We start from the raw sequence: 12,669 nt of genomic DNA, 5'->3' as shown, positions 1-12,669 counted from the left end.
CTGCAGGTTCTGGAGCAGCAGTGTCAGGAACCTTTATGGAGGCCTTCAGAGTGATTTCTGAAGCAGCCCTGACAGTATCTTTGGGCCCAAGGTGGCTGAGAAACTGAGCTCCGTCTCCATGTGAGTGGCAGGAACCTCTATGGCGTCGGCTGTGACAGGAACAGTGGGACAGGCTTGACAGGAAGCTCTGGGAAGCTCTAGGTGACTCCATTTTTAGAAATATGATTGGATGGTGAAGTACTTAACTAATGTAACTAATTAAAACTAAATGAACTATTTACAATACACATCCCTAGGCGAGTAGTTCCACAAGACGCTAAAACTGCTGCCTCAGGCCAAGGCGCCAGACGCTACCATGGCCTGCCAGCCCCGCAAGACGCTAAGGCTGGAGGGATGGAGAACTAGCTTAACTAACTAAAACTACACTAACTATTAACAATAGTTACACATCCCTAGGCAAATAGTTGTGCTAGACGCTAAAACTGCTGCCTCAGGCCAAGGCGCCAGACGCTACCAAGGCCTGCCAGCCCCGCAAGACGCTAAGGCTGGAGGGATGGAGGGGTCACCCGTGTCAGCCCGCCAGACGCAAGGCTGACCCTGTCCTCCATAACTTACAGGGGGACCTGAAACACAATTAACAATTGTACAATTACAACTTGTAGAAATTAGACAAACTGATATCATAAGGTTCTCATAAAAATACAGCTTATTATGCAGTGTATGAAGATTGACTAGGCCTATATGAGTTACTGCAGGTATTGAAAGTTAGCTGATGTCCATATTAAAACAATCAAACTAGACCATCAAAAAGCCAAAATCTAAACAAACACTATATCTTTAAAATAATTTTAGCTTCTCTTTGATGCAGTACCTTAAACCAGTCATGGAAGAGCATCTCATCCAAATGAAGCCTCTTCTCCGGGTCGCTCTTCAGACATCCTCGGATAAAACGGCAGCATTCTGTGCAGAAAAATAGAGAGATGTCTGATTATTACCTTTAATTTTGCACTTTCTAAACTGTAAAATGAGAAAGATTCCTGGATTATCCATGAGGACTTCTTTTATAAAGCCATTTTGTCTAAATACAAATTGTTGAAATGAAGATCTCACCATCGGAGAAGCCTGGCTGGGACCAGATATCAGTGTCCATCGGACTGCTATCGCTGCTCTTGGGGAAAAAGCCGGTGATCATGCGGAACAGGAGTACTCCCAGTGACCACACTGTTGCCTGTTTCCCATGGTACTCGCCCCTCTCAAAATATTCAGGAGGGCAGTACCTTGCTGTTCCTGGAGGAAAGAGTTTGTCATTATGACTGGCTTTTCTTCTGAGAATGTTGTTTAATAATTAAGACATGGAGTTACTGGTCACTAGAGTTCAAGTCCCAAACTACATGTTTGAAAAATAATACATACCACTGTAGGTTTTGTACAATGTGCTTTTCAGGAGGTCCCCACAGCCAAAATCAATCAACTTCACCTCCAGGGTCTCTATGTTAACCAGGAGGTTCGGCATCTTGATATCACGATGGAGGACCCCCCGGTAACAGCACACGGCAGCAGCATCGATAACCTGCTGCATGAAGTGACGGGCCATCCCCTCACTGAAGAGCCCGTCATAATGCAGCCAAAAATCGTACATGTCCATGCAGGGTGAGGGCCGCTCAAGGACCATGATGTACTGGTCGAGATGTTCCTGCCAGTCCAGTAACTCTATAATGTGGCGACAGCTGGGGCCTTGATTGGCCAAGACTGTCAGGGCCACCTCCAGAGGCACTGGTCTAGGATGGTTAGGCTAGAAGAAAGACAGTTTTTATGACGGTTAGATGGAAGTAATTTCTCAAATAAGGATTTTGCCCAGTCTGTTTGATATATTAATTACTAGTACACTGTGATTCACATTAATCCAAAATATTATAAACAGCAAACAATGACTGACAGGAGAAAGAGAGCACAGTTCACTTACAAGTCTGATGTACAGCTCGTTCTCCAACTTTGCTGTGATTTTCACAGCCACCTGAAGGCCGTCCTCACAGCGGGTCCCTTCATATACAGAGCCATATGTTCCTACCCCCATCTTCTTGCCGATGGTGTATTTCCAGCAAATGTGGTCTATTGAAATATAATTATATTTATAATCAAGCCATACTTATTCAAAACCTATTTTAACATTGTTTGTATCACTATACTTGTACTTGTATATTCACTAATACAATTTATTTAATACACATGCACCTAAAATAATATATTGTATAAGAATAACATGTGTTTGAGTTATATTTTGGATTATGACAGTAAACTCACCCTCAACCGTCACGATCTTATCACAGTCCAGCTGTCTCAGCAGATGTGGTGCACTCGTCTGCTGACGGACTGACTGGACTGTCCTGATCTGGAGGTTGGTCCTTCATTTGCTGGTCCTCGGCAGCGGGAAGGACTTCAGGAGCACTGGCAGGAGGCTCCTGATGATCACTGTCCTCTAAAGAACAGATGACGTCCTGTAAAGAAGTCTGATCTAAAGAGGGGAATATCAACCAAATGCTTGTTTTAATTAAATGGTATCAATAAAATATTGCATACTCAGAATCATTTTTCATTTAGAGGAACATTTGACTACTTGAAATCTTAAACTTCTTCAAAATATTGCTTTCTATATTTAAACTTATCACATGTTGTGGAATAAGGTAATTGGTATGCATTTATATAATGTGTGATTGTGATTTTTAAAATGTGTGTAAATGATTAAGAGACTTTTTGATGTTCAGAGCTTGTCATTTACCATCAGTACACCTCCTGGATGGAGCCTCGTCAGTGTCCTGCACCTCACCCTGCTCCACCTGCTCCACCTGCTCCTGAGCTCTGGTGGATTTGGGACGAGACATACAACAGAAGAAAGAGGCAAACCTCCGAAACCTCTTTTTCTTCCTCTTCTTCTTCGTCTCGTCTCTCCCTTTCTCCTGTCTCTCCTGGCCGCCTCCCTCATCGACACACACAGGCGTCTCGTCGGAACGAGGATGGACCTCCGCCTTGTGGTCGGTGAGTGTAAGTGATGTACCGGGATTGACCCCGTGCACACACTCACCACCCTTCGCTTTCTCTCTGCGACATTGTCGCTGTCCCATACTCGACAAAATAAAACGCTATCAACAACTGAATACACACTGTAAACACCGCTGATAACAATACTCCTTACTCGCTACAAAGTGAGCAGGAGAGTCTCGCGCTTTATAAAGTCCCGTGCAACGTTCTAAAACTCCTCTATGATATCATAAACGCTCATACAGAGCCATAATTCCATAATCTTTGTGTGTCTCCAAATGTAAATAACTATATTACATTACATTACATTTAGTCATTTAGCAGACGCTTTTATCCAAAGCGACTTACAAATGAGGACAATGGAAGCAATTATTATTATTGCTGTTGTTGTTGTTTTCAGTATATTTTAATTAACTTAATTAATGTGTTAATTTATATATTAATTAATTATTGTAGTTCCTAATGCAATTCAATAATAATAATTATTATTATTACCACCCGTATATTTTAATGAATTGATTATTTTAATTAATTGTATTATTTTATTTAAATAATTAATTATTGTGGTTCTAAATGTAAATTAATTAATAATAAAAACAACAATAATCATTATAATTATTAATATAATTATTATTTTACTGTCATGTGTGTGTAGTGTAACCCCAGCTGGCAGCTGCATTGACCAGAAATTCAATTTGAACAAATTTCATCTTGTAATCTTGACTTTACATTCACTGGTTGATAAAAATTAATTGCAAGAAAAGGTAGTTTCTAGCATAATTTCTCTGCAGACCGCTAATGCAATTTAAATGTGGCTAAAATATTTAAATATCTTCTTGATGCCACTGTATAAAACCTCCAGTCCAGTTCAACAAATTTTTAAATGGTGAAAACTTAAAAGGCAAAATACAACAGTATCAAACCATTGCTATATAATTGTGTCATTTAACGTGTAGCCTATATTAGCCTAAAAAACGTTCTGCTTGATCTGACCTGATATGAATGAAAAATGCTGTTGAACATCCTTCATGGCATAGTTGACGCTTGTCAGAATGTGTTCAAGATATTATGTTGGGATTTAGTTAAGAGGACAAATCATTGTCTCCAATCCTTAGTTTGTGAGATTCACATTTGATGTTTCTAACAATGTTCATACTGAATTTTCATATTCCTTGTCACAGCCTCAAGAGGGCGACAGACAGTGCTTTCATCTCATCTTGACATCGTGTGCATCCCCAAACAGCGGACATTCAGTGGGAACAGGGTTGTTGTTGTTTGTATGTGCTGTAAAGTGTATATATAAAACCCTAGTGACGGCTCTTTTTTCTATTAAACGTGGATTTTTGATAAGCTCATATGAAATAATTATACAAGTTCATTGTGGCCGTTGTATGAGATCCAATCAAAGCGTGTCTATCCAACAAATAACGGGTTAATCGATAAACACACACGGCAGCATCACTCGTTAGTGCAGAGCGCCAGCTAGGATTTGTACGGTATTGCCATCATGCCATTTACGGCAAGGAATGTCGCCTTCTAATTGGCTGTTTGGATTATAGTCCACCGCAACATGCGCTTCCGCTTCCGTTTAGCGATGGAGGGTACAAGCAGTATTGCATTTCTGTCTTTCTCGCACATTTTACAATGACGAAGCCAAATCTAATATAGAAGGTCAAACATGAATTGTTTTGAGAATAAATTCATATTCGACTAAGTCGCGGTGTCCGTTAGGAGAGCGGAAGATGTCTAAAATCGGAAGTTAAAGTGTTGTGGTTGTATTAGCATAACGCACTAGATTTAGCTTCATGTCAACAACACTGCGAGTCATTTTTACAGACCAACACGCTTTGTTTTGATTATTTTACTTGTTTGTCACGTCATTTCATGCGGGTTTAAGGTGTCGTTGTTTGAAATGTCACTGTTTGAGATGGACAGAGAGGAGTCTGACAGGCTGATAGAGAAAGCCAAGCTGTGTTTGCGCTCAGGACGCAAAGAGAAAGCCTTGCAGCTGCTGTACGAGGCGCAGAAGATCTATCCGAGCACCCGGGCCAGAGGTTTGTATCATGCTGTTGTGGTTTGATTGACAAATCAGGTGTGTTTGGTCAGTGCGCTGAAATAGAAAATGCAGCGTCTGGTTGTTGCGCGTTATATAATCTGTCCCCAGGTCAGCGGGGGGTTTGAGTCTCCCAAGTGGATGAAAAGATAAGATATATGATATATATGATCAGTCTCTTTTGTGAAACACGTCTCCGTTGTGATTAAGTCTGAAGAAGGAAAAAAATCCAGTTTTTCGCTAATTTTCTTAAAGGGATAGTCCACCCCAAAATGCTAAATCTATCATCGTTTACTCTCATTTGGTTCCAAATCTGTATGCATTTCTTTCTTCTGCGAAACACAAAAGACATTTTGAAGAATGCTGGCAACCACACAGTTTGGATTTCTACTGACTTCCATTTTATGGACAAAAGTACAATAGAAATCAATGGGACCCGAAACTGTCCAAAAATTCATAAAGTCATGGCATTAAATGTTGCATACAGTGCAAAAAAAAAAAAAAAATATATATATATATATATATATATATATATATATATATATATATATATATATATATATATTAGTAATGTCTTTGTCAGTATTTTGTCTTGTTTCCCAATACAAGTATCTAAACGTCCTTAAATCAAGATACATTTACTTGAGATGCAAAATGAAGACTTGAACTCTTGTTTTGAGAATTTGAATAAAATAAAATTATTTTATGTTTAGAACAAGAACAAATATCTGGGGTATGAAAACTGTATTTCCCTTTGAATTAAGTTAATTGTGCAGATAAATGATAAATGCACTTCATTTTTGCATATAATTATGATTTAAGAATATTTAAACGTTTGCAATGTAAAACAAGACAAAAATACATAGTAGAAGTTATTTCCAAATTCTATTTAAGCTATTTTGTTTGCGTGTATGTGTAAAATGAATTAAGTAATAGAGATATTGGTTGTATTTTTCAAACTTTGAAGTATTGCTAATATTCTAATATAATATATGCTAATATAATATATTATTGAATTGAATTATTTTCCTTAGACATTTACTTTTAGAAAACATTGATGTATTGCATTCCCTTCAATTTGATCCTTACATTTTCTTTACTTGGTTTTAATAAGCTCTTTAAAAATTCTTAAATTTGCCTTCATAAAATTTGTAGAAACCCTGTTAATGAAAATGGGGGACCAGCAGAAAAAAAACCTTATTGTTAAAGCCATATATAATATAATATGTTTGTTTTTACACTTTAAAGTATTAAGTAACAACAACATGTACTTAATGTAGGGTTACTGTTAGGTTTGGTTTAGGGTTATCTGCATGCAATTATGCATAAATTACGTACGTGTAAAGCCTGGAATACACTACACGTTTTTTGGCCCTATTTTCCACCGATTTACAGTTTGGAGAAGTTGAAGCTAGTTGCCGAACGTCAGAGCCAGTCTGCAGATTTGTCTTGACAGTTTCCATAGAAAATTGCACAGAGTATGATGGTCTCAGACTTTTTTAGCTTCAGACTGATTCCACCCAGTCAGAGTTTATCAAACATGTTTGATGTTTTCAGTAGACACATTTTAGAACACATATTGTTTTAATTTGTCAAGCATCTCCTAGCTACAAGGTGCATGTTTCTGCATGAGATTTTTGTGATTGGAGCAACTTGAAGGTCTCGTAGTATGCGATCCTCAGTCATGTAGTGTATGATGGCCACTACATCCTTTGTCACTGTTTACAAAGTTGGGAAGTGTATGATGCCTAGCATTTTAAAAATCTGTTCAGATTTTAGTGTATTCTAGCCTTAATGTGTAACACTGTACCATTACCGTTTTTTCTGTACACATAGTAAGTTTGCAAGTACAGGCTGATTTTAAAAGTCCCTACATGTCTCTCTGATTTCACTTATTAGTACTGATTGATGCCATTGTGAAGAATGGTGGCACTCCCCCTGAAGAGGATCGTACCTACACACCTCCACCAGGCTGGAGAAACTCCAATGAGGATGGCCCGGCTCCACATCAGCGGCCCAGAACACAAGAGAGAGCAGAGGGGTCCAGTGATGACAAAAAGAGCTACACGGAGGAGCAGCGGCAAGGAGTGCTCAGGTACTGACAGGAGTAGTCACCCAAAAATGAAAATTCAGTCATTGTTCATTTATGTGCTTCCTAAACCTGTGCAGGATAAAGAGATGCAGAGACTTCTATGAGATTCTGGGGGTGCCAAAGGATGCCAGTGATGAGGACCTGAAGAAAGCCTATAGGAAGCTGGCGCTACGCTTCCACCCAGATAAGAACTGTGCCCCTGGAGCGACCGATGCTTTTAAAGGTATCTCTTATATGTTATGGTCACTGCTGGTGCTAAAAGGTTTTGGTTTGTTTTTAAAGAAAATTAATACTTTATTCAATAAGGATGTATTATGGTGATCACTAAATACTTTTAGATTGGTACAAAAAAAACAATCTTATCAATTCTTATCAAAGAATTCTAACAAAATGTCATGGTTTTCCACAAAAATATTAAGCGGCACAACTGTTTTCAGCATTGATGATAAAAAAATGTTTGTTGAGCACCAAATTAGCATATTAGATGATTTCTGAAAGATCATGTGACATTGGAGTAATGATACTGAAAATTCAGCTTGCCATTACAGGAATAAATTAGGCTACATTTTAAAATTCAAATAGAAAACATTTCAGTTGTAATCAAAGTTTACAATATTTCTGTTTTTACTGTATTTGTTTAATCAAATAATAAAGGACTTCTTACTTCCCACAAACTTTTATATTTAGAATAATGTATATATTATTCATATTAAACTTTAATATTTGGGTTTCTCTGATCTTTTTCTCTATTCAGCTATAGGCAATGCATATGCAGTGCTCAGTAACCCAGAGAAAAGGCAGCAATATGATCAGTGTGGGGACCAGGCCCTGCAGAGACATCCAGTCATACTTCAGCCCAGCCACGTCACGCGTACGGACACCACCGCACCTTTAACAGAGACTTTGAGGCTGACATCTCTCCGGAGGAGCTCTTTAACATCTTCTTCGGGGGCAGGTTTCCTACAGGTCTGAACCTCTATGTAAAGCATTGCAGATAAGGAAGTCATTTTCATTCATTTGCAATGTCCATCACATTTCTCTGTTTCAGTAATGAAAACAATTCAAGCTAAATATTTCTGTCACACATTTAAAGAACAAACAAATCTTACCCTCATGTAGGCAACATCCACGTGTACACCAATCGAGGAGCTTCTTATGCTCATTATTACCAGCCCCGCAGACGCCGTACGTATGAGAGACGGGAGGAAGAGGTGGAGGAGAGCCACAGTCAGGTGAGAAGATCTTGATCATATAGGTGAGGACACAAGCTAAGGGCTAATGTTGCCTTCACGTGCTATCATAATTATCATAATCCGAGTTTCCTAATCGGAAATTGGACATGAACGTTTGAATACTCAAGTCGTATTTACTACTGGGAAATTCGGAAATAAATTTGATACCAGAGTTTCCGAGTTGGGCGGGTCATAAACTTTAAACATGGTGGAGGAGACAACCATTGCTGCTGTCAATGCTGTTCTCACAACAACTACATCCCTTTGTCTTGTCGATAAAGTAGTGTATTTATAGGCTAGATATGAACGATAATTCAAATCATTTTGTATGTTTTATAAGCAGTGAAATAAGCATGTATTTGACCGAAATTCCAGAATTGTCAGCGAACTGCATGTATAACGTGGTGAATGTTTATGATTGTCAACCGATGGGATGCTACATTTTATTCTTTCCGACATTAAAACACTTGAATACGACAAGCTCGTAATCACGACTTCATAAGTGGGAAATAGGACATTTCCGATAGCACGTGAAGGCAGCATATAATGAGAACCATCCCCAAATAAGGGTTAAAAAACACATACTATGTCCTTGGAAATGTACTCTTTGTATTCAAGTTGGTTTCATATGGTTTTCAAAAACTAAATAATTTAACGACATACGACATTTAAAAAAAAAAATGTAATAAAAAATAATGACATTGTCCTTACATCTTGAATTAAATGTAAGTGTACACATCTTAATCATTATTTTCCAAAATGTTTTTTTTTAAATATATTTTGTAGTTGAACCACAGGATATTGAATGTTATGTGGTGTTATGAGATCTTCTGCATAATATAATTTCTTGTTGGCTGATTTAGCAGACGTTTTTAAGCAGTAATGCACTTTATTATATTTTTATAAGAAATAATAGATATTTAAGGTTTTAAATTAAATTTCATCCTTTTAGTGAGCCCCTGTTCTTTATTATAAGAACAGAAGTAAATTTTAGTAAATATTGGTCGGTAGCCTTGTGGCCAGTGCGCTGACACATAACTTTGGCATCCCGAGTTTGAATCTCGTGGACCTTTCCCGATCCCGCCCCCCTCTCTCACCCACTTCACTTCCTGTCACCGCTATACTGTCCTATCAAAATAAAATGTGAAAAAGCCAAAAATAAATCTATTAAAAAAATTAAGAGGTAAAAAAATAATCTCGTGGAAGAGGTATATTTAAGTCGATGTATTATGTATTTTTAAAGGGGTCAACGGATGCGACATGCACTTTTACAAGTTGTTTGAACTGAAATGTGTGTGTACACAACCACTCTATAATGATAAAGATCCACCCAGTGTTTTTTTTTTTTTTATCTCGTTAAATCATCACCCCTTTCTCATATCAAGCCATTCTCAGATGCCTGTCTGTGTGACGTCACACAGACCAAGGCCGCTCCCATGATAGTTGATTGACACTAGCGTTTCAGCACAGACTGGACTGGTGTCTTACCTTAGATCCTCCCTGAGTGAGCTGTCATCAGTCCGCCATTGTTTCGACGCCGGAGTGGTTGTAGACAAGAATGGCTCCTAAGCGATTGAGGTGTTTTGTTGTTGATGTAATAATGAACATAGCAGTCGTCTGAGCCAAGAACTTAGCCGCTGAAGACGCAGTGGATTACATTTGTTTTTGAAGGGAATGCGCCCCCGATCTACCTAAATGCGTCTATGTTCGCGCAAATCATTTGTGATCCAGCCTCACCTACAGAATTGAGTATAAGGTTTTTTAATGAATCTTTGCAAATTGCTTTTCCTAATAATGTGCTAGTTAGCAAGTTTCACGATGAATGCAGTTAAAGTTTACCGTCTCACAGAGAGCGGCTCGGAAGAGAGGAGCAGGGTGAGCAGAACTCATTTGCATTTAAAGCGACATGCAAGGAAACGGCTTGCTGTGAACAGAGCTGTTTTTGAAAGGGTAAAAAGGGTGTTGTTTTACACTACCAAACCATGTTACAGACTTTTCATTAAGACCCTAAAGAATCATATCAACTTGTGGAAAATGGGCATCCGATGACCCCTTTAAGGTTGGTCACATTTACAGTTGTTCAGCTAATTTGAATAGGAATCTTTCTAATTTGTAATTTCGCGTGAGGGCGAAAGATTTTGCCATGCAGATTTTGCAGTGGGTTCAAGTTAGTCATGAACTGACCAACAGAAAACTGTTTGATTTAAAAGTGACTTCTGTGTGAGTGCTGCTTCATACATTGCTACACTATTGATAATGGACTTTTTGGCCTAAGATAATTTCGCTAATTTGACCTCACCTTTATTCTCTTTCTGACTTCCATACTGTAAACAGGGTCCCTCCCTCTCAATACTTGTTCCTGTTTCTCTTCATGTAGAACAACTTCACAGCTCTCCTGCAGCTGCTGCCGGTGCTGGTGCTCATTCTGATATCTGTATTCACTCAGCTGATGGCAACCAACCCTCCCTACAGCCTCTTCTACAAACCGTAAGTCAGCCAAGGCACATGGTTTAAAAAACATCCTTAGAAGAAAAGAAGAGCTGACATATATTCTCTCTCTCCTACAGGTCCATGGGGTTAGTGGTGTCCAGAGAAACCCAGCACATGGGTGTGCCATACTATGTGGATAAGAGTTTTGAGAAAGAATACCGCGGTGCTGCTCTGGACGAGCTGGAGAAGACCATTGAGAACGACTATATTGACCACCTACAGAGCAGCTGCTGGAAAGAGAAGCAACAGAGTATGATGCCTTCTCATCCATTAGGTTATGACTTTGTAATATAAACTCTAGTGTTACTTAAGCTATTGTTTTGTTTCAGAATCTGATCTAGCTAATCTGGGCCAGCTGTACCGAGATGAGCGGCTGAAGCAGAAGGCAGAGACCATGAAGCTGGATCACTGTGAAAAGCTGCACCGCTTCATGGGCCGACAGAGAGGAGACTGAGGCAGCGTCGCCCTCCAAGACAGCATGGTCAGCCTAATCAAAGAGCTTTTAGTATTGGTTATATATTTCAATTTACTCGGGTGGGTAACCTTTTTGGGAAGGAGAAAGGAAAGCAGAGATGTGTTAAAGCAGGAACCCAAGCTGATTTTCTCATGAGCATTTGTGTCTTTCATCCATGAATGGGGTGAAGTCTGTTGGCCTTTAGCTCATCTGAATCAGCTGCGATGCACAACTGTGGGTAATTCGTGCGAGCGCCTGGTATTTTTTTTTCCTTACATTAAGGAGCACCGACTCCAGGCTGGCCGACAGGATTAAAGCTAGTGATTGTTGTTTATTAGTCGCATTTAAGCTTCATTGTTAATAGGAATTTAACTTATTCAATAACCTATTTAATTTCTGAATTTGTGCTGTGAATTACATTTGACAACAACTTAGAAAGCTCATTTTTTTGTTTTTGGAAACAAACAGTTCTCAAAAACAGGGATATAAACCACTACAGCTTTTCAAAGCTCTCCGGACGTAGCAACAAAAAAAAAAACGTATGTACATTAAATTAAGTTTTTTGGTCCTTTGTTACAGTGGTGTATGTTTAGGACATTAAAAGGTATTGGGCGACTGTTTTTAAGCAAGGTAAAAATTCAGTGCACTGACAGAAAAGCTAAATGCCATTACCATTAATCTGCAGTATTTGGTTTATATTTTGGCACTTTATTTGTCTTAACTTCTTGTGTATTGCATGCATCCATCCATGCATTCTCCCCGCCTTGTTAGTGTTCGAAGGTGTTAATATCAGTAATTATAACTAGGCAAATAACCGTTACTGAGCATCTGTTTTGAACTACAATTAATGTTTTACCTCTTGTCACTGAACACTATGTTCTATATATAATAACATACTGATCTTTAGCACAAATTTGAGCCTGAGGAATGTTCAGAAGCTCTACAGTAGGCGTCCGCTCATTCGGAATTAAATAGAGGAAGAGTGTCCGATGTGATGTGGAGAGTTTGTGCCGGTGCTGGTATTGTGATCTTGATTCCACGCAGTATGCTGAAAGTGGAAGTTTTGTTTGGATTGAGTGCATTTTTGTGCTGCTTAAATAAAACGTTAAATCAAACACGGTTTCTCTGTGGTCTGTGAAGTTGTATGCTTGTATGCTGCATTCACTAATTGACAAAAAAAAAATTGTCAGGAAAAGGTGCCAATTAAAGAGTGACCAAAGAATTTCAATAAATAATGACTTTGACTCAGCATAAACATTTTGTAAATTATTTCTTATTTCTTTCATTTCAATTTTTTTTTTTTTATATATAA

General features: G+C 38.6%; 1 protein-coding gene and 1 pseudogene across 1 annotated transcript; one reads left to right on the top strand and one right to left on the bottom strand.

The window, feature by feature from the left end:
• Positions 1–560: 560 nt before the first annotated feature.
• LOC131528454 (serine/threonine-protein kinase pim-2-like) lies at positions 561–3,119 on the bottom strand (annotated as a pseudogene).
• A 1,475-nt stretch (positions 3,120–4,594) lies between these two features.
• dnajc18 (DnaJ (Hsp40) homolog, subfamily C, member 18) lies at positions 4,595–12,472 on the top strand. The gene is given in 9 exon segments (XM_058757573.1): positions 4,595–5,090; positions 6,989–7,184; positions 7,259–7,404; positions 7,936–8,015; positions 8,018–8,147; positions 8,301–8,413; positions 10,791–10,900; positions 10,981–11,153; positions 11,233–12,472. Coding segments are annotated over 9 exon segments (1,215 nt in total). The 5' UTR covers positions 4,595–4,948; the 3' UTR covers positions 11,358–12,472.
• The last annotated feature ends 197 nt before the right edge of the window (positions 12,473–12,669 follow it).

Source organism: Onychostoma macrolepis, chromosome 21, assembly GCF_012432095.1.
Source record: "Onychostoma macrolepis isolate SWU-2019 chromosome 21, ASM1243209v1, whole genome shotgun sequence".
In the NCBI taxonomy this organism is placed as follows: Eukaryota; Metazoa; Chordata; class Actinopteri; order Cypriniformes; family Cyprinidae; genus Onychostoma; species Onychostoma macrolepis.
The sequence above is the reverse complement of the archived record's forward strand: the minus strand, read 5'-3'. Positions and strand labels throughout refer to the sequence as shown.